Source organism: Lagenorhynchus albirostris, chromosome 15 (genome assembly GCF_949774975.1).
Source record: "Lagenorhynchus albirostris chromosome 15, mLagAlb1.1, whole genome shotgun sequence".
Classification (NCBI taxonomy): Eukaryota; Metazoa; Chordata; class Mammalia; order Artiodactyla; family Delphinidae; genus Lagenorhynchus; species Lagenorhynchus albirostris.
The window spans coordinates 48,956,053-48,979,330 of NC_083109.1; the positions used below are offsets into that span (position 1 = coordinate 48,956,053).

The window sequence follows — 23,278 nt, forward strand, 5'->3', positions numbered from 1 at the left end:
TTCAAAAAGGACATAAAGGAAGTCATCAGGGAAAAGAAGGAGAAGGCAAAGGTGGCAGAACATCAGATTCGGCTCCGTGCTGTATTGACACCACTTGCTCGGCCTGCTGAGCATGCGAAAGTGCAGTGTGTAGAGTGGAATAATCCAGTGAGGCTACTGAAAAGCAGATCAGAACAATTGATTTTTGCAGGAGACGTAAGGTCCCCAAACTGTTGACTTGGGAGTTTATGATTTGCTACGCTTTACTTGCAAATATACCTATTTGGACAGCTAGAAAGTCTCATGGGACATGCAGAATGGCAACTAATTCTTTAGGTTACTTCTGACCTTAAACACCTGGCACTAGGTATACCTCATTACCACTTCTTGAAGGGAGGAGTAAATGGAGAATCTTCTATTTGTCTCAGATAGATCTGATAGGTGCTGGACTATTTTCCTTACCAAAGAATTCTAGAACAAAGCCACCTACTTATTATATATGTCCCGCAACACTTAGGCGTAGGTCCTCTGTGACTTTCATAACTCATTACTCTGTTCCATTGCATGCGATGCCAGGGTGTACTGGATGCGGCATCCAGTCTGATGGTCAGCGTTAATAGGTGACCACTGATGCTGGGGACATCAGAGATCAAGTGTCTCAACAGCTGGGAGGTGAGTCCATCACACAGTGGGATAAAATTAAATGCAGACAAGGCGTAATTAGTTAGGCCACCAGTGAACTTCCTTTGGGTGACTCTGAGAATGAGAGGAAGGCTCTGCCACACTTTCTGAAACACAAAGGGCCCAGGTCCAAATTCTGTGGGATGAAGCCTAACCCTCAGTCCAGGGTCAAAACACAACTTTGACCCATCAATTCCATTTCTGGTGGCTACCCGAAAGAAACAATTGCACACGTGCTCAATTGCTCAATCGCACATGTGCTCACTACATGTAACATGTAGTAACAAGTTTGAAACAAATTAAAAAAAGAAGGAAACCCTGTCATATGCTACAATGCCGGTGAATCTTGAGGACATTATTCTAAGTGAAATAAGCCAGTTACAGAAGGACAAATGCTGCATGATTCCACTCATATGAGGTATCTAAGGTAGCCAAACTCATAGAAGCAGAAAGTAGAACAGTTGTTGTCAGGGGCTTGGGGAGGGGGAAAGGGAGAGTTCCTGTTCAATGAGTATAGAGTTTAAGTCACACAAGACGAGAAAGTTATCGAGATCTGCTTTCAGTTAACAACACTGTACTGCACGCTTAAACATTTGAAAATAGGGTAGACTTCATGTTATGGGTTATTTACTGCAGACAAAAAAATGTCATTGATTTAACTGAGCTGGGAAGCTGGAACCTAAGTGTACGCCGAGGGAGAAGCTAACAAGATGCAGCTGACTCAGGCCATGCCATCCCAGAAACACTCAAAAATCAGAGGCACCAGCCACATCAAAGGCAAGGAGAGGTGTTAAAAATCTGTACGGAGAACAATTAGGGTTACTATTTTGGAAAATGAACCAGAAAGTTTCCGTATTGGAAATAACAAACATGTAAAGAGCTGGGGATAGGCGTTATATTAAAAGCGGGGATTAACTGAAATGGTCTCACCACTGCACCATGATATTCCCTTCTCATGATTAGATCCCAGAGTGCAAGCAGCCAGACTTTGCTCTCCAGGCTGGACGTGGGTGTATTCCTCTTTGGAAAACTGACATGATCAAGAGATAGGACCTACAGTTATTTGGGGGTACTCCCCCAAAAAGGCTGTGTCTCCATTCAGGCACACAGAAGTTCAAATCAATTTTTAAAAATGAATGGACAGCTTAGGATAACCAGGCATTTGAGAAGATATGCTAAAATAAAAGTTTAAGCAAATAAATACTAACTAAAACAATAAAATAGTGAACTCAGAGGAAAAAGAAAATGCAGGGAGTAGAACAAAAGTGTAAAAGAACTAGGAGTTCTATGTGGCAGAAACCTACATGGAAGGGTGTCTTACAAGCATTTTCTGAAACTTTAAAAATTAAAAACCCAATATACAGGAATATTTTAAAGAAAGTCATTCTCAGTTGGGTTAATCCATTCTATATAGTGAAAATACTAGACTTGTGACACATGGATAGCAAGAAGTATATAACAGTGTATTCTTTTAAATCTTTTTATGTTAACCTATGCATTAAGTGCCACAGAGGTTACTAATAAATGCTTTGGTTGAAAACAAAAAAAATTAAAATAAAAATAAAAGAACTAGGAGGAAAACTCTGCAGAGAATAGAAGTTGCAGCAATGAAACAAGAGCATGATGCTATACAAAAGGAACAAGAAAGAGCTCTTGCTGTTAAAAAAATCTGTATATATAAACACACACAACATATATATGGATATATGGACACACATAAATCTTCTCAAAAAGTAGAACAAAAAGACAAAGAATATGGAAATAAAACAAAGAAAAATAATAAAACTATAAGATTTATCCTATAATTTGCCCAACAGCAAACTGATAGGTCTCCAGAAAAGAGAGAGCAGAGAAAGAAGTTATCGAAATAATAATAATATCAAAATAATAAAAATACTAATAGTACAAAATACCAATAATAATCATCTCACAGCATCCCACTCCATCCCACGTCCATCCCTTAGTCATTTGGTTATCAGATTGACTGTCAAGGTGTCTTGGTGCTTGTGTTCAAGTAACTTTTGTTTTATTGAATAATGGCCCCAAATCAGAAGAGTAGTGATGCTGTGTTGGCAATTCGAATATGCCAAAGAGAAGCCATAAAGTGCTTCCTTTAAGTAAAAAGGTGAAAGTTTTGTACTTAATAAGGAAAGAAAAAAAATCATACGCTGATGTTGCTAAGATCTACAGTAAGGGTGAATCTTCTATCTGTGAAACTGTGAAGAAGAAAAAAGAAATTTGTGCTATTTTTGCCGTGGCACCTCCAACTGTAAAGGTTATGGCCGTGGTGAGTGATAAGTGCTTCGTTAAGATAGAAAAGGCATTAAATTTGTCTAATAAGATCTTTTGAGTGAGATAGAAAAGAGACCATGTTCACATAACTTTTATTAAAGTCTATTGTTATAATTGTTCCATTTTATTTTTAGCTATTGTTAGTCTCTTACTGTGCCTGATTAATAAATTAAACTTTATCATAGGTATGTATGTGTAGGAAAAAACATAGTATATATAGGATTCAGTACCATCTGTGGTTTCAGGCATCCACTAAGGGTCTTGGGACATATTCCCCAGGTATTAACAGGGGACTAGTGTATTCAAAAGCTGGAATAAACATAAATGTGTGTGTGTGTGTGTGTGTGTGTGTGTGTGTGTGTTGCATTTGAAGAAGTAAAATTCTCATCCTCCATAGAAGAAAGCCAATAGACTATATCTGAGATGAAATAGCACATTTCAGCATACACATATTATTTTAAAATGTGGACTTAACACAAGGAACAGCTAAAGCATTGATGGAGAATGCCTCTGAGGGACTGGGACTTGGTAGAGGTGGGGCAAAAGATTGCCATCGTTAATGTTAAGCCTTGTATTTAATTTTTAAAACTGTATTATTTTGGCAAAATTACAGTGAAAATAAAATCACCTACTCAACTAAATGTGATGTGTTCATGACATATGTGTAAAATTGTTAAAGGACTGCAGTGAATAAACGTGCTAAAACAGGTGATATTCAGAAATCAGTATCAGTCACTTTGTAATTATACACTGCAGAGTAAAATATTACTAGTCACGGCTATCATCTTCTGATCACTTACCTTAGCATCATCTCATGATATGTTCACACCAACCCTTGAGACAGGTGCTATTAATACTAACCACACTTCACAGATGAGATTATGAGAAGCTAAATAACTTATGTAAATTTATGCAGTTGGAGAATGAGGTGGTGGAAATGAGATTAAAACCTGAATCTACCAAAGCTCCTAAACTTGACCACAAGTCTACAGTCCAGACAGACTAGGAGGTTACAGGAATTCAGAGAGTGGCAAGGCCAAGCAACCCAGCAGACGGCAAGTTTCCTTGTACTTCAAAGAAAATTGAAATCCAATGTAATTTGGTAAGGCACAGGTTTGCATTTTAAAAAATAATTTTGAGGTTCTTTTAAACTCACTTCCTACATGTTTTTCATCAGGTTATTTTTAGATTTTTCAGCATGAATCTTAAAATGCTGCCCTGAATCTCTGTGAACAATAACAACACTTCACATTTTTCAGAAAACGTCTGTCTCTCATCTTCTTTGATCGTCACAGTAACACCACGAAATGAGCAGGGTCGATGTCATTCATTATGTCACAGATGGGGCGTTGAGGACCATAAAGCCAAGTAGTTTTGTGTAACCCACACAGATGATAAATGACAGACCTGTGATTAGAACTCACAACTCCTGATTCTGCCTTCACCACTCTTCCCACCACCATGCAGCTCTTCACGTGGCTCCTCACGTGGCACCCACTAATGTCTCTGCCCTGAAAGGGTCATTTTGCTTTTGTCTCACGCCAAAGTTCGTGCTTTGGAGAAACCCACCTCTTTTAGATCTTTTTCAAATTCATTAATTTCTTAAACTTGAATAAACCTAAACAAGGGGGCTTCCCTGGTGGCGCAGTGGTTGAGAGTCCGCCTGCCGATGCAGGGGACACGGGTTCGTGCCCCGGTCCGGGAAGATCCCACATGCCACGGAGCGGCTGGGCCCGTGAGCCATAGCCGCTGAGCCTGCGCGTCTGGAGCCTGTGCTCCACAACGGGAGAGGCCACAACAGTGAGAGGCCCGTGTACCGCAAAAAAAAACCAAAAAAAAACCTAAACAAGGAATGGACTCTTATAAGGAAAACCATTTTTCCTTGGCTTCCCCATCTTGGCAGGTTATTTAAAATATACACAAAATAAAATTTGGTAGCAACTCCTAATGCTTATACCTCCTGTATACCTATGAAACTAACACAAGTTTACAAGTAAAATATAAAGAGCATAATATCCAAAGAAGTATCATTGACGAAAAGACCCTGCGGATACGGTACAGACCACTGAGGTGTAATGTCTCAGGGATCAGCCTGTCTGTCCATTGTAACAGGCTCCACGCCTGACTCAGTCCTCCACGATTCATCCCCAGCTGAATGGTGGGAAAATTATCTATTGCTGTACAATCAACTACTCCAAGAGTGAGTGCCTTGTATCAACTCTTTTATCTGGCTCAAGATTTTGTGGGTCCGAAGTTCAGAGGAGACACAGCTGGGTGGTTTGTCTCCAGGTAGTAGCAGATGGAGTGGCTGCCGAGGCTGAAGGGACCACTTCCAGGATGATTCTTCATTCCCACGACTGTATCTGCGTGCACTTTAGCATCCCTCTCTCCTCATGGCATACCAGCCTTTCCATCTGGCTTGGCCTTCTAATAGCAGGGTGTTCTCAGGGTAGTCACACTTCCTCCATGGTGGTTGGGTTCCAAGAGGCCAGAGTGGAAGCTACCAGGTCAGGTAAGGGCTATATCAAGAACTGGCATAGCATCGCTCCTACCACATTCTACTGCACAAAAAGTCACAAGCCTGCTCAGATTCACGGGATGGAGAAATAGACTCTAGCTATTGATAGAGAAGGGCCAGGTAACATTGCCAGAAGAGCACACGTGATGAGAGCTGTTGTTCTAGACATCTTAGCAAAATTCAAGGTCCCCAGTTTGGCACAAATGCCCCATCTGTTCTCACTAGCCAGAGACTGCATGGTAGTAATTGCTGCAGATATAATTATAAACGTGAGTGCCAAGCTTATAGGAAAGTCTCAGTCCCAAGGAGTCACCCATAAAGTTAGAACATGCTTTTATTCATATTTTTATTATGGTTCTGAATAAAAAATGCACCATACAGGGTACTTCTACTGTTCCCCACGTCTAGTTTTTCTCTCCTTCCTGAGCACATTGGAGCGCTCCGCTTCTCGGCTTCTTCATGCTGACTCAGGCGTGGTGTCTCTTTCTGGCCTACGGGTGATGAGAAGTAATATGTGTCCTTTTCAAGATGAAGCATTTAAGAGCGGGTTCAGCTCATCATGCTTCCTCTTCCCCTTTCTCTTCCAGTGCCCTGGGAGCCATGTTAGGGTGGTGGCATCTCAAGATGCTGGAACCTTCAATAGCATCAGTTACTGAAAAATTATGTTAATCAGGGCCCCCATGGACGCGTGCTGGTCATGCAGCACGAGTGCACGGTAAACATTTGTACGTCAAACCATTGGGACGTGAGGGCAACATAATCTAGCTTGTCTTAACTAATATTTTTATTATTCACAGCATTCTTGTAGAAAATGCAAGGACCCCAACATAATACAGTTTGAAGAACACTGATTTAATTCACACTAAAATTTTTCATGGAGTAGAGGTGGGCAAGGAGAACAGTGGAGAATTAAGTGGGAGAAAATGCAAAAGAAGTAGATGACACCATCCCCTTTTCTGCTCTGGCAAAAGTTATATGTGTTTGTGAAACAACTATGTACATTCAAGGATGAAGTCACTCTTATAGTTTTGAAATCTTAGGCATTCATTTGTAGACGTTTGCACTTTCATCGTGATTCCGTGATAGAGATGAAAAATTAAGGCAATTTATTTCAGACATTTGGACTTTCATTGTTATTTAATGATACAGATGGTAAAAGAGAGGCAATTAGTGAAGGTTAAGTGACTTGCCCATGTCACATAAATAAGTGGTAGAGGAGTTTTTTGGAGTGCTCTGATAGAAGTCAAATGATAGGTTATGTTTTAGCCATGGAGAATATGATCCTTAGCTGAATTAGTCTATTTCTGAGATGTCTTCACTTACTCATTAAAAAGGAATCACTGTATTAAGTTTTAGAAAAATCTGATTTGGTCCACACATGAGTGCCACCTGGTACTCTCATGATTAGCATTGATGATTACTCATTGATTTTGGTGTTTTGATTAAAAATTTTCATGATTAAACAACCATTTGCAGATGTGTGGACAAATTATCAAGTGAATTCAAATTACCTCTAAAGACGAGATTGAAAACTGATTGGTCTGGTGATTTTGGTCATGTGAATAGCTGAATTAGATTGCTCCATGGGAAACGAACTGATTGCTCAGAGAGCAGTGTACACAAACAAATCAACTAGATTCAGAGTGATGCAGTTAAGCTATATAAACCCAGTCTTCAAATAGCCTCCCTGGTGAGACACTGTTTTTCATTTAACCTGAATGCTGTTTTGGGGGCTTTGGGTACTTTATAATTTCCTGTCAATATGAGGTCAGTGTGAGATACTCCGTAGGGTCTATAGTAATAGATTTATATCATCCTGGACAAAGGGTTTTGAGCTTTGTCATTTTTTTCTGTTCTATTCAACCTTTTTATTAAGAACTGGTTGAGAATATTGATGTTGATCAGAATGAGAGATGACAGCAAGGAGACTGAATCAGGATCCAATAAAGCCTTGACAGGTCGTAATGAACTCTAAGATGAAACATTCAAAAATTAAACCTAAGTCCTTGCTTTAGGACCAATATCCCAATCTTCCAAGGACGGATTGATTTGCAGCATATTTGAGCAGAAACTAGAAGTTCTGGCTAGCTGTAGGGTCAGTATTCGTCAATATAAGATCCGTGACCTCTATAGAAGGATACAGTGATCCTATGGTATGTCCACAGAAGAACAGCTTTCAAAATACGGGAAATAAGATTCTAGTGCTACTCTGACATCATCAGAATGTAGCTGGATTGTCTGTTTAGTTCTCAGACAATGTTCAGAGAGGTGTGATGAGGAAGGCCAGGAAATAAGACCAAATTCAATGAAAACATCTGAAAGAACCACGAATGTTTACACTGAAGAAGGTCCAGGGCCATGGTAACTATCTTCAAATCTTTGGAGCTTTCTCGAATGGAGGAGAAAATGATTTGGCCCCAGAGAGCAGAGCCTGGATTGTGTCCCAATGCTTTGGGGTTGCCTTAAGGAAGAACTTTTATGCGGACCACCTTTGCAAACTGTGAGGTCGGGGGCTTGTCATAGAGGTGACTTGCCCGATGCCAAGTCATCTTGTTTTGGGAGGTTGAAGAGGACAGATCACAAAATGGAGTCCCATGGACTAATCTCTTCTGCTGACAGATTTTCTTCAGTTTTTTCACGTGTTAAGAATTTTTTATTTAGTCACTAATACTTTTAAGAAGCACAAAGATTTTGCACAAAGGTTGGCATTTTCTGATTTTCTTGAAAAACTGGGATATCTGGCAACCATGGACCTCCATTTTTGTGAGGTGACAATCATCTGAGGAAGAGGTTCTGCTTCCTCCTTTTGACAGGGTTGTAACTCTGGTTTTCCACAGTCCCCACTACTCCCTATTGTATTCCCACCTAGAGGCAGAAGAAAATGTGATCATTTGTCCTCTTGCTTGAGTTACTGCTTTGCTTAAACCCAACCCACCTCAACTGGTAACTTATTTGCCCAGTCTCTCTAGGCGTTCTGTTTGTGATCCTGATCTGACACACTGATTGACTGGGTTGGAGAATAGAACTTAATTAGAAGTCACTAATTTTCAAACTTAACTTTTTTAGTTGAAATACCTCTGCTCCATCACACCTAGCTTGCCCAATGAAATCTTACACCAAATCCCAATTCATAAAACAGGATAGAGAACCTATTATCTTTGAGGGGGATGAAAAACCTCCACCTCATCATCTAGCATTTCCCTTGAGGCAAGAAGTGGAATTTTAGGGCTCTGATGAACTAGTTTGAACAACACACAACGTGAAATTTTCTTGTAAAAGATGAGGATACTAACATAAACGCTAGTTCTTCCAAACACTTTAGAGTATTGGTTTAAAGAAAATCCCCATTTCTCAGATGAAAGTAAAGATATGCAAAGGAAGGATCACAAACTAGTGGGAAATCTGGGTTTTAGTTCTGGCTTTCACATCAACCAGTTGGAGGAACTTCAGAGTTGCCCCTGGAATCTCAGCTATCAACACCTGAAGGGACATTTCAGAGGCTAACTACTCTACACTCTTTACTATATTGACAGGGAAACCGAAGACTGGGGGATAAAACGGTTTGTCAAGGAAATGTGGCTAGTTGGTATCAGAGCTAGTGTTACAACCCAGAAACAACGTCAAGCTGCATGTCCTCCTTCACGCTCCTTTTCTCCCTGTAGGCAATTATTTGAGTCTGTTTCCACACAATAGATTTGAACCACTCTGGTTTTCTTCTGCTCTCTGGGAGGGCTTTCTCCTGTCATTTCTCTGAGGTGTCCTTACAAACTGACATCCATTAAGCAATTCTTTACACGGGGTGGGCTGCTCTTCCTTTTCAAGGGGAATGGAAAATAGAAAATTGTTTTGTCTTACCTGTTTTCTCTCAGGCAGTTGGTTCTTTATTGCTAACTGGGACATACTTGCCAGAGAGAAGATGGAAAACACAGTATTTTTCGTACAGATAATGGGAAACCAATTAGATAAACTCCAGCAATTGGATTGTTATTCAGACCTGAATCTCTTTGTCTCGCTGCTTTTTACTCTTTTCCAGACCTGGCTTCAGTCATTTCCTCTCCTCAGCCCAAAAGGGTTTGAAACCACATGAAATGGTAAGAATTCAATTCCTCTCATTTTCTAAATTCCCTTGACTTAGATTTAAGAGCACAAAGCTTGTTTATGGATGAAGATGTGATCACAAACATGTCAATGGACATCACAAAAGGAAAATGGCTAAACCAATTTAAAAATAGCCGAAGAGGGTTTTAGAGTGTTTTTTTAAAAAAACTTTCTGAGGCTTATCCAACTCCAAACATAACTTTGTCTCATGAAACATGATCTTAGCCAGATGGACATACTTATTTTAACCATTTGTTCATGTCATCATTAAGGAACACCGATAGCCTCCTTCAGCTAAGCGTTGAATACAATTCACTTTGGAGAAGTGGTTTAAGGAGTGAGGAATTACTTTCTAGATAGATATTGAATCTTAACAGGGAATTATTTTAAAGAACTCTATCTTTCTGAAATCCATGAAAATGTGATCAAGGTTGAATCAACACAGCTTGAATTTTTGTATTTCTTAATTGCAGATTAAGGTTCTTACCTTCGGGTCTACAGTCAAACTTGATCTGTCTCACAGCTTTTATAGTTCCTTACAATTAAAAAGAAATGCCCAACTCAGATTTTCCTCTTGCCACGTCACACAGAGGCTGTTTCCCGGTAACTTCACCCAGCAGCTCACAGAACTGGGTCTTGGCTCTGAGATATTGCCTAGTTGGGCTTGAGGTTTTAGAAGCTTGGTTCTTATCCATTCTGAGTCGAATGTGACACCATCCAGCCCAGATACAGCAGTGTCTGGTTGAGATAAAATTCATGCCACCATTTTTATTTCATAATCTCATGTTTGCACCATTGAAGTTCAATACTCTTTCAGAAAAAATAGACTAGAGATGGAAAAACTGAAGAAGTATATTCCATTGATATCTCTAAGTGGTTCCTAAGAAATAACTATAGGGACGGCCAAGATACTCTGGTAAGATGTGAACAAGGTAGGGCACATTGACTAGATTAGTCTTTGCTTGAACTCTGGTCCTCTTCCTTTATTATTTGTCCCTTCTCTATCTCCTCCGCTGGTCCCCAGTCGTCTCCCAGGCTTCTACATTCTAGAATGCCCTAGGGTTCCGTCCCACGCAGCTTGTCTTCTCTAGTTCCACTCATTTCTTAGATAATCTCAACTAGTCTCATGGCACTGAGTGCTATCAATGTGTGGGCGACTCCCACTTTATGTCTCCAGCTCCAAACTCTATCTTAAATTTTTAAATCCCTTCGCTTATTTTACTTCTCGACTCAGATGCTCAATGTAACCCTCAAATGTTAACATGCTTAAAACTACTCTCTTGATTCCCTACCCATTCCCAGTCAACCTGCTTCTCCCCCAGTCTGTCCATCTACATAAATGCTACCTCCATGTGCTAATAACTCAGGCCAATAGCTCTAGAGTTACCTTTGCCTTCTCTGTTCCTCTCCCATTCCTTATCTAATCTGTCAACAAAAGAATCAGCAAATTTGAAGTCTCTACTTTCACAAAATATTCCTAAATATTGTTTCTCATCACCTTGACCAGCTTCTACCCTGGTCTAAGCCAGCATCCTTTCTCCACCATCCTTCCAGAAAAGTTGCCATCACCTTGCACTGATCTCCCTGATTTCCAGAGTGCACCCCCCATGCCCACCCCATCATCTATAATTCACCCCAAAGTAGAGAAATCTCATCTCATTCAGTCAATCCAAAGTCCTTACCCTGACCTGTAATGTCTTCTCTGGTCTTGCTTCCTTGCTGACCTCATTTCTTTCCCTGTTCTTCCGGGCTCCCATCTTCCCAGCCTTCCTGGTGTTCTCACTGTTCACAGAACACATCAAGTGCCCCTTGGACACGAGACCTTTACCTTTGCTGGTTCCTCTGCTGGGGATGCCCTTTCTCCACAACCACATGGAAACCTTCCTTACCTCCTTCAGGTGTATATGTAAATGTCACCTTACCAGAGTAGCCAACCCTGGATGCTTTTTATAAAATAACACCCCTCCCCTGCCACTCCCTCTTCCTCACAATTTTCTCTATTTATCCTCATAACACCTTCACCAGCAGTCATGTAATTGCTTTATTCATCTGGATTTCGCCTCTGTCCTTCATCCCCACTAGTATATAAGCTTCACGGGAGGAATTCTTGGTCTGTTTTGTTCCCTGCTGTGTCCCAGTACTTAGAACAGTGCTCAGCATGTAGTTGAGCTTAGTAAATACTTGCTGAATAAATAAATGGTTTGCTAGCAAGCAACTAGATAATGGAGTTATATTGTGAGTTTAATGAGTGTACACAAAATGTTTATTTTTAGGTGATACAATAGAGGCATTTTAGATATTTAAAGGCATTTCCTTTGCATCTTGGGGAAGGCTGGGGAACGAACGAGGTAAGGCAGGTCAGGAGAAATCTGCCTTAAAAACATTGAAGATTTTGGTAGAAAATCCTAAAAGTTTGCCAGCTCACCATTCGAGGGTCATCATCTTATGAGTTATGAAGATGATACAGAAGCACTTTCTTCTTTCCCTGTTGCTTTCCTCTGCATTAGAGCTTCTTAGAATTCTCCCAAAGACAGTTAAGACTCCCCGGAGATCCCTGGGCTTGCTGGAAGGGTGTCTTCCAGAGTGTCCTTCCTTCTCTTTTGGTACGCGTGGCAGCGTGAGCAGGAGTGATCATTTAAAAAATGCTCACAACAACTAGAAAAAGCCTGGCTTACTCCTTAGCAGATTTGCCTGTGCCTTTCTGAATCCATAGTAAACACTTCTCCCCTGCTCCCCACAAAGAGTTAATTATATCACTGGCAGCAGTTCTTTGAGGCAGGAAGCCAGGCACATCTGCAGCGCCCAGAGGAGATACAGAAAGTCCTCCCTGCTGAATAATAAAACGAGCAGATTAGGGCAGATCAGCTTTTCCCACAGGTTAGAGCACCACTGAAGACATCTCTCCTCTGCTTCCTCTCGCAATACACCTTCCTTTCTCCAGATGCCGTCAAGTCACTCTCAAAATGTGTAACCCATGAAGGTGTACACTTGCTGAGCCAACCTCTTGATGAGGTGTCTAGAAAATGAATTTGGTCACCAGCTGGGATGCTAAGTCAGAAGCTGCTCCACGTGGGTTCTCAGCTTCACCCTTTGGGCTCGAGATGTGGTCAGGGTTGTATGCCTGCAAATTCATGCTTCCCTCTGAGCTAAATGCAATCCCAGGAGCAGGGCAGTGTGGGGGAGCTGGGCTGCCTGGAGAAAGCTGCTGACCCTAGAGGCATGCCAACTCTTCCAGAAAGACCAAGGCTCAGGGCAGAATTTTGGCCCCCATGGTCTCCAGACCCTGGCGTTACTCTCATGATTATGTGATATATCACATGGTAAAAAGGACTTCATAGTTGTAATTAAGGTGACTAATCTGCTAAGACCAAGAGAGGGAGATTATGCTGGGTTATATAGGTGGGTCCAACAGAGTCACAGGAGCCTTAAGCAGAAGAGGAAGCAGAGAGATGTGAAGCACAGGAATGATTTGATGTGTGTTGTTGGCTTGAGGATGGAGGGAACCACAGGAGATGAAAACACTGCACACCACATTCTTAGAAACATCTTTTATACATGCAACTCCCCACCTCAGAGTCTGTTTCCAGGAAATCCAAGCTAAGATACCATCTTTGTTTACTTTTTTGTAGAGAAATCACACCGCAGGGATAGAGTTCTGAAGTGGGTAAAGTGCCAACTATGCACGGTCAAAATGAACTTTGAAAATTTCTTAGGAAGGTTAGAAATCAGTATACTGTGCCTCAATACATCACAAACGTGCGGCATTTCCTTCCACGGGAATCTGGTCCTGTCCTATTGTTCACACAGCAGACGAACACGTTGGCTCGTGCTTAGGAAATATTTTGCATCAAAAGTATTATCTTTAAACGCTGGAGTCTCTCACCCAGAAAGGTGAACTGCTTCCGCTTTGAGTCAGGAGGGAAAGAGGCCGACTGCATCCTCAGATGACTCTACTTATCCACACCACTTCAGGGCATATCCCAGTTGAGCAGAATCGTGAGCAGAAGTGCCCACCTTGCTATTATTTCCTCTCCTTTTTCACTTTTCTATTTATAGCTGAGTTCATTGAATTCACATAAATCACGTAAGCCAATGGTGTAACTTCGTATTTTCCCATTACACTATTTCTGATTTAGAGAATCCAGTTATTATTTAGTGAGAACAAGGTCTTAAAGAATCACAAGTCCGTAAGCAGTATCAATCCTCATTTAGCTTCTATTTATTTATTTATTTTTGGCTGCATTGGGTCTTCGTTGCGATGTGCAGGCTTCTCATTGTGGTGGCTTCTCTTGTTGCGGAGCACGGGCTCTAGGCGAGCGGGCTCAGTAGTTGTGGCGCGTGGTCTCTAGAGCGCAGGCTCAGTAGTTGTGGTGCACGGGCTTAGCTGTTCCGTGGCACGTGGGATCTTCCCGGACCAGGGCTCAAACCTGTGTCCCCTGCATTGGCAGGTGGATTCTTAACCACTGCGCCACCAGAGAAGTCCCTCATTTAGCTTTTTATTTAAATCAGATCTGGTGTTGTGAGGAGTCGTGAGTTTTATTATTTCTTCCCCATCAGTTATGGTCGTGTGACCCCAGAGAAGTCATTTACCCTCTCTGGGTCTCTTTTGTCTGAATTATATTTTAAAGCTTCAAGGCAAAGCGTTGAATCAATGTTTCCTTTGGAATCGTCCTGCTCTACTATTCTCTTTGTGCAGAGGAGGAGGGAAATTAATTTATAAAATCTAAGTCAGTGACAGAGCAGCACCATGCAGTGTGAGGACCCCTTACAAACCACAGGATGGTCAGTAAGTCATGAGCCTCCCTAAACTCGCATTTCCTCACCCGTAAACTGCGGATCTGATACCACTTAATTCGCAGGAGATATCTGAGGTTTAATGAGATGATGCCTGCTAAATCCTTAGCACAGGTTGGATGGTAGGATTTGCAGCAAGAGTTCACCTGCCACTGCCGACAGCTTCTTACACCAAGCATCTCCATCTGCCACTCGGCTTGGGGACTTTCTCCAGCATCCTGAGGCTTGTTCAGCCTGTGCACAGGTCAGTTCGGAAGTGCCAGGGATTTAACAACCCAGGTCAGCTCAGAAATGAGACAGAGCTAGTAGATTACTCATCGGGCAACCGCCTTCCTTGTGGGACAGCTCTGAAGGGCCCCCAGTGGGACTGAGTCTCAGCTGCCTAAAATGCAGACCTGCTAAAAATCTCACACTCTATTTGCTTTCCTCACTTCCCTCCACCATTTTACTCGTTCTCTTGCGCATCTGAGAATCAACCTCCCAAATAAGTGACCCTCCTCTAAGTTCTTGTCTCAGGGTTTGCTTTTTGCAGGAGCCCAAACTAAGACAACAGCATTCAACAGACACGAACTAGTCTTAAAATCGTTATCAAATTAAACTGAGAGGAAGCCCCAGAAAGATCCCCTCTGGCCTCTTCTTACTCAGTGGTCTGGTTCCTGCAGAAATGTCATGAGTGTAATCTTGCTTTCTCCTCACTTATGTGCTTTCTCCTCACTTAGCTGGCTGGCTGGGCATTGAGAGGGATGAGTCCAAATGCCCTCCTAATGGATTGCGCTGTACAGGTATTCACTCGCATTTGTAGGTCAGTTTTTGTAAAGCAGCTTTCCTCTTGAACCCTGAGACACACATTCTAAAAGCGTGTGTTTGTTGCTGCTGGATTCTTGAGGAGAGGAAATAAGGTGGAGAGAAGCAGGGAGGGAAAACCAGAGGGAAAAGGGAAGAAATGATGCTAAACTTTGCTATGCACTCCTTATGGAGTGATTTGCCTCTTCAAGGTAGGCAATGTGGTTCCCTTTTTTATGATAGAAAGTTGAGTTGTTAACAGAACAGGGAAGGTCCAGGTCACTGAAGGGGTCACATGACAACTGTTGGGAGGTGGGTTTGGGGCTGAGTCGCACCCTATAATTTTTTTTTAAATGTTTCCTGTGCCTCTGTCTCTCCTTCTCTATCTTATTCTGCGCTCTCTGGCATCAACATCACTTTATTTCTGTTCCGTATGTCCCCAGTTTATTTCTCTGTTTGCAAAAGACATGCCAGATGCACCCATGAACCCTTGTTATCCCACAGAGGAGTCTCTCTTGGGAATTCCGGGTAATCTGTGCCTCTAAGGCCCCAAGAGTTAAGGGAATTTCATTCCACTTTCAAACCCCACCATTGGCCAACTCTATACTTGCACGGCTTTATTCATGGACCATCGAGCTCTTATGATCGTGCATCATGGACAGTCTTTTCCCCGTGAGAATCCCAATTCCAAATAGGTTGTTCCCTTGTCTGACCAAGAGACCTAAATCCAGGTTGGAAAAGATGGTCACCATTGTTGGGGACCCGAACTGCTGTTTTGGGCTTTCAAACTCATGTGTGACTCAGGCACACGTCAACCTCTTTGTTACCTCCATTTCAAGATGGAATAGCATCTGTTGGTCCAACTCATGCTACAAGGAAAGGAGAAGATGAAGAAAAGGCAGCCACGAATGCCCTCTGGAATAAAAGCTCTACAGAAATTCAAAATACTATTGTCTTTGCTATACGATTTATAATAAACTCACCATGTCTGTGTTTCTAAATAAGTAAAATATAATTAAATCTATCGGCTTTCTTTTTTTCCCTAAAGAAGACATTCAGAAGATAAATTAGGGGATTTCTATACATTTCTTAGAGCAGTATCTCAAAACCTCAAACCTCACCATTTTAGAGTTAAGTATGAGACTAAAACACAACCTATTAGGGCTTCCCTGGTGGCGCAGTGGTTGAGCATCTGCCTGCCGATGCAGGGAACACGGGTTTGTTCCCCGGTCCGGGAAGAGAAACAAAACTTTTTAATAAGGTATAAAAATCAAAACCAACCAAGTAAACCAACCTTTTTTTTCTGGAGGGGGGACTTATAAATTTTTTTTTATTAAAGGCACTAAAATGATCTAATTTCTATTTTTACCAGTCCCGCAGGCTGAGACTCTCATATGTCACTGTGACGTAAGGAGAGGACACACCCACTGGAGGAAGGTTTGGTCAAAACCAAAACAAAAAGTGAGGGAAGGCGTTTTTCTCCACGACATTTTCTATTTGAAAGTAGATTTTCCAGAACATAATTGTGTTTTTTCTTCTCTGCTCCAAATTTTAATCGAAGTACAGTCAGCCCTCGGTATCCGCAGACGTGGAACCCGCGGATACGGAGGGCCAACTTTGCAATGCCATTTACATAAGGGACTGGAGCATCTGCGATTTTGGTATTCGCGGGGGTCCAGGAACCAATTCTCTGTGGAAGCTGAGGGATGACTGTGATCAAACAGTTATCTAATATTAATCCAAGGAAGGACACAATACATCAAGTGGGTTGTCCTTATCATTACAAATTACTGTGACTGATGTTAGGTATTTGAAAACGATTGGAAGCTAAGAGCTTAGCGATTATGACAAAATTTCATGTAACTTGTGGAGGAAGAAGGTAAATGAATTTCTTTGCTTGTTTGAACTGCTGAAGGACCCAAAGCAATTACAAGCCATTCCCAGCTTCTGTCAACCACCTGAGTTTCAGCTATGATAATGAATCCATTAAAAAAATAATATCAATTATTGTATTATTAAGTCCCATGGACAAAGGAAGCCTGATTCACTCATTATTCAGATTTTTACAAACAGATCACACCAGTCATGTCCAGTTAGTTTTAAAGAATAGGCAAAATTCTTTTTTGTTCAGATTGTATCGTTCTGTGAGATTTTTGAAGACTGTCCAGTGAAGCTAACTTTTGTGGGTTTTTGGAGTGCCCTGAAAACTCACAAATACCCTCAGAATAGACCTTTAAAGGACAAAAGTGAATCGCTATGTGATCATATGCTGATACCTATGTTCATAAGACATGTGAATACACCTGGATGAGGAAGAAGCTAGGAAGATACAGCTCCTGTGTACAGAACACAGAGGAAACATGAAACATTCTTTGAGACCAGGGAACTGAGAAAAGGTTTCAGTGGACCGATAGGAGTTTCTGACTCGAAACGGGTGTAAAAATGATCCCAAGGGATATGGGAACATATGTATATGTATAACTGATTCACTTTGTTGTAAAGCAGAAATTAACACACCATTGTAAAGCAATTATACTCCAATAAAGATGTTAAACAAAAAATGATTCTGAGGGATAATTGGATGGTCTAGTAGCATTGCTGAGAAAAGGAAATAAACGTTTGTAATTCTTGAATCAAATATAACTTCTCACAACAAATGACGTTCAGGTTATTTTTTGTTAAATTATCTGGCTTCCATATAACTGGTGGGTGTTATTGAACGATGTGAGTCTTTATGTCTCTGAACGTATTTCATTTCAATGCTCTCTATGTCAGATGAGCAGATATGATTCAACAGGACTGTGAAACAAATGTCTTAAATAAATCTATTCCCCAGCAGCTTTTCAAGAACTTGTAGAACGTATGCGGTTTGATGCGTAGACTGTGGACCACAGTTAGGTTTGACTTTAAGATCTGTTGATGCTGCTCTTAGCTAAAGTTTCACAAATGTCACAGAGGTTTTGAACATGGATTATTTTTCTTGACCTTGATGCTGAGAAAGAATTTTTGGTTTTATTATTTCATTTCAGCTTTGGATTTACTTATTACATCTTCAAATTATTTTAGCTATCCACACACTTTCCAAACATGTTCTTGCTACGGTGGTTGCACTGTGACTTTGAATATGATCAGAAACACAGAGTGACTTTGGAAATTAAAAACTGGTTCCTCATAGGATTTTCAGTGACAAGACTTGAAAATGATGAAACGAATTGGGTTTTTACCCACAATTAAGAATGTATTTAAAGGAAGCGTTAGAAAGAAGGCTATACTTCTGTTTCCTAGTGGATGCACATTTTAGAATAGCAGTGAAAACATAAGATGAGATGAACAATATTATTTCATAGATTAAAACTCTGAAAAAAATCATTAACCATCCATCTATTCGTTCGACAGTCACTTTTTGAGCATCTACTCTGTGCTCAGAGCTGCACTATACAAAGATACCCAGAAATAAAAAAGACACAGTTTTTGCTTTTAGCATCTAAATGATGTTACACGGCATTATTCTAAGCTTTTTAGCAGAAAGAAATGGAAAGGCAAGAGAATACCTTTAAGACAGTCTGCACCAGAATCTTTTTCTTAGCTATTGCCCTAAATATTGATGAACAAATATAAAGATATAGAAAGCAGCCCTGTACTGGCCTGGACAAAAAGTCCCTGTGATCCCTTTCTAGTCGTTTTCTTCTTTTCCTTAAACATAAAAGTTAGTCGTGAAATGAGGGACAAACATCCTTGAAATTTCTGTTCTGAAGCCAAAACAAAACCAAAAGTAAGCTTGGTCCTCTATCTTTTTCTTCTCTATTTGTTGGGTTGATAGGAGATCTTGGTAATTTCTTTGGCTAAAAAGCTACCTAGGTAGATTGAGCCCCGAGAGTCTATAGAAGCTGAAACCCTCCCGGACTTATGTACGTGGCTCCTTGGGCTCTGTATTGTCGTTCACAAGCCAGGGGACAGCTAGTGAGAGAGGCCAGGAAGTAATGCAGAGACAGGGGGAGAAGGAAGCTGGGGCTACTAGCATGATTAAAGCTGATAAGCCCAGGAGACAACATGTTTCAGAGGAGGATAAAACAACTTGCTCTTAAGATCTCGATTCATGAAAAGTAACTAGCAACGTCTGTGCAAGAGACAAAGGATCCTTTTCAACTACCTGATCCTTCCCCTTTCCTCTCTATACGTCTATTTACTTCTCTTTTTGAAACCTGTTTGAATGTGCTTGGGTAACCCCACGTTGAGGTATCCTAACTCGACGTACTTGCCCTTAGTTTAGGTCTAGAAACCCACAGGGCTTCCAAAATCTTCATAACACTGCTGTTGTACGGTTCATCATCAATGCTTTTTGTTTAAGAGTAGCCACCCGATTCCTGTCAGCCGATGCCAAAATTAGGTGACCACAAGAACACCCTGCAAGAAAGACTGAGGCCTTAATCTAATGTGTTTTTTGGAACAAGGCAGTCATTACTAGCAGGGCTTTTTGTTTCTTGGGGTTTTTTTTCATTTTGCAAAGAATTATGAGGTTTTATGCTTTATTTCTTTTCCTAAAATGGTTTTATTATTGACAGCAGCCCTGACATTTAACCTTGATGAGAAGGCAGATAAAAGATACGGGAGATTTACGACCTTAGTTTTGCTGCTCTCTTCTCTTGGTCTTTGTGGGCAGGTACATGGACACCCCCACCAGGTAGAGGCAGATGGCTACCGGGACCTTATAATGGGCAATGGGGACTGGATGCTCCTTTTGGTTAAAATAGATACTATTTTGAGGAGAAAGACAAATGATTAGAATCACCAATACATGATTTCCTTCCTTATTATCCATCCCATCTTTCCTTCTCTTTCGTAAACATCACTCTACACTTCAAGAATCAGCATTTCAAAGATCATTTCAAGTAAGTGCAAAAATAAGAAACTCTTAATCTAATGGGCCTGGGGAGTCTCTCTGAACCAAACAATGGCTTCTTAGTTTCACTGTTCCTTGGTTCTCTTTCCCTATCCAAGCCTTTTAAGCACCACTTTCCTTCTGCCTCAATTTCTTTTACGTGCTTCTCTGAATGATCTCGGGGCAATGTGTTTAATTGTGGAAGAAAAGAAACCAAAGGAACTTTTAAGAATTATATAAATAAAAGTAAAAAAATTGGCCATAAAGGGTAAGATCATGGGGCAGGTAGGAAGCACAGGGAAAACCAGTGTCACTTGCCCCAGAGTGGTCATTGTCTGCTGGTACCCACTCTGGGTCCACAGGTGAGACAGGCAGCATCCCTGTCCAGGGCTTCTCAAGGGCATTCCCAGACACTGAACTGATACAGCCAGGCCAAGGCTGTGATGACAGAAAGGAGAGCTCCTCCCTTAGGTAATGGTGCCAACTTCTACAGCAGACCCTTTACTAATGCTGGGCTTGGGCTGACAGCACCGGCAGCTTGGATCTTACTGCAAAAGCAAAGATAAAGTGGCTTCTCAGAGCAGTATTTTCACTCTAGGGAATGCGGGATCCCCTGGGTTGAGGAGTTAAAGGAAAATTGCCTGTGGCCTGTCAGTTGGTGATCTGCGGGGGAGTCTGTTTCATCTGCGTTCCTAATTAAAGGCCACATTAAACCCAGTCAAACGTTCACATGAAAAGCCCCACATGAATGATTCCAGATTCCATCAGCTCCAAAGGAGTCTCATGTTAAACCTCTAACTCAAATGTCTGACCCTCTTCACATCCACTGTCACCCAAGTCCTGGGGAAGAGGGTATGAAGCCTTCAGTGTACAGAGAGCAAACTGCCTGGGTTATTCATTTCCCTCTTGGTGAACTGCATATGAGAAATCAGAATCTCCCAGTTGAATGAGTGTGGGGAGGGCGGAGGAGGTGGGGACAGTCAGGATTCAACGACGCCCAAAGTTCTTATTCTGAGAAAACAGGAAGTGGGAACACTGGAAAAGGAGCTGCTTTATGGCCAAGATGATAAGTTTGGTTACAAGAAAGTTGAATTTAGGTTTCTGAGGAGAAAGGGAGTAGAAAATGAGAGCTGGTGAAGGTAAAGATTGGAGGTAAAAGTGGGGGTCATGAGCATCCAGAAGACATGGGGCACGCGGTGACTTAGAAAGAACAGTGTGGGAAGAGGGGCCGAGCAGGTCTTGTGGCTTCAGTCATGCTTGGACACGGAGGAGCCCACTGCCTATTGTGAGCTGATCGCTCACTGGCCATATGGGGCATGGCAGTCTCCTCAGAGCATGTGGATTCACCAGTAGAAACCGTCCATAAAATGACTTATTAAACTGCTTGGTGTCTTCCCATCCTTCGCAAGCCAAAGCATGTCCCCGGGCAACCAGTAGTCCTCACGCGGTAATGCAGGAGAAAAAGCCAGAAAAGAGGTGGTACTCCTGTTTACACCCCCACCTCTGGCCGATCGAGGGTTTAATTATTACGCGTAAGACAGAGGAGCAGAGTCCCCAGGACCACTCTGCAAGGGATCCATTTGGCCTACACGTCAAGTGCCTTAACTTCAAAATTCCTGCCTGCTCCCTTGTACACCCCCACAATGGGCTCATTTGCGGCAGCAGAGGTTAGAAGGCAGGTTTCCAGGAAAACTCACCCTGGGGTCTCTCTCCAGCTGATGATGATGGGGCAGGCTGCGTCTCCTCTTGGCCTTTGCCAGGCCATTGTGATAAAAATGATACAGGCCTTCAGCAAAGGGAAGCTGTGGAGAAGCAAACAGACACAGGCGTGGTTAGCTTCTGGTGGCGCCCTAGAACAGGGACCCCAGAGCTGGGGTGCATGCCGGGGCTCCCTGGGATGGGAATGTATGTGAGAAAACCCCTGCTAACCCCCTATCAGACTTGGCGCTCTGGTTCCCTGTCACTGCTCTCCTCCCCATTTCCCTACCTTTTCTTATGTAATGCCGTTCGCCTCCCCTCCCCACAAACCTTCTATTCTTTCCTCCATTACTTTAGTTTTTATCCATCTTTTAATCTTCTCTTCTCCTCCATGGAGCCTTCCCTTTATATTCATCCCCACACCAAGTTCTCCATTCTCTTCTCTTAGGTATCACAAGAAGAGAAAACTACAGACCATTACCCATTAAATGGGCCCCATGTGGACCACAGCAAGCCATCCACACCGTACCCTGTATGAATCTTTGATCCCAAGTCCATGAACATAATAAAATGGTTGTTGTTTATACTAAGAAGTTTTGGGTTGGTTTGTTACTCAACAATGGATAACAGCAACAAATAGCTAGCTGAAAAAAATGTTTTATTCCTTCATATTTTTAGGACTGTGCAGACTCGGAACTCTACAATAATATTGGCTCTGTCTGTCAGCTGGTGACACCAGCCAGGAGCAGCCCAGATAAGGGCCCTCGAGGGACATTCCTGGCAAAGGAGGAGGGGGCCTGAGGCCAGAGAAGCAGATACTAGATGAACTTCAAGGGCACAGCAAGTTTGGCCAGGGGTCTGGTGTGCAAGTGAAAATCTTTTAGAACACTGTAGCATTTGTGATTTTGTTCCTGTTCATTAAAAACCACATTCTTCAGGGAGAATTAAACATAAATATTTCATGTGCATTTTTCCAGGCTCAGTGATTCTTGAATGTTTTCTCTACTTAACCCTGCTGCTGTACTCAGGGTAATGATAAGACTTGATCAAAAAGGTGCAGGGGTGGAGGGAGAAGGAAAGAAAATGTAAGTGTGCTTATCTTTTGCTCTCCAAAGACTTGTGCTTATGACCACTGTCAGGTGGTGTGAACTTGGAGTTTTACTTCCTATTCTGGAGGGCATGAAGCATCTGAGAATTTTTAACACAAGAAAGGAAATTTGGGGCTATAGAGCGCCAGTGAGCTTTGGAGGGACATTGTTCTGGCTCTGTTTTACTGATTTTTTTTAAAAAATTAAATTTGAATAGAGGCAAATGGAAAACTCTTTCTTACGGTGGAATTCCAATTAACAAAAGTAGAAGTAATGAACAGAAATTGAATATCACCATTTGGAAACACCATAAATAATTGTGGCTGGCAAGTGTCACCAAAGGATGCTAAAATTAGTGGGGGAAATATAATGATAAACAAAGAGAAATAATATTTTACAGTGGAGAAACCTGGCAGAGACGTCCTCAACCAAGTGATGTAAGTTAACCTCACTACGGATGAAACATAT

General features: G+C 41.8%; 1 protein-coding gene across 2 annotated transcripts in view; it reads right to left on the minus strand.

The window, feature by feature from the left end:
- The window catches only part of PCSK2 (proprotein convertase subtilisin/kexin type 2), a 213,885-nt gene that overhangs the window by 171,711 nt on the left and 18,896 nt on the right, over window positions 1-23,278 (minus strand). The window contains exon 2 of one of the 2 annotated variants that reach the window (XM_060123338.1): window positions 21,722-21,826. The exons of the other annotated variant lie outside the window; for it this stretch is intronic. Within the exon in view, the coding sequence (XP_059979321.1) occupies window positions 21,722-21,826 (105 nt within the window). The remainder of the gene's footprint in view (window positions 1-21,721; window positions 21,827-23,278) is intronic. 2 annotated transcript variants of the gene reach the window in all.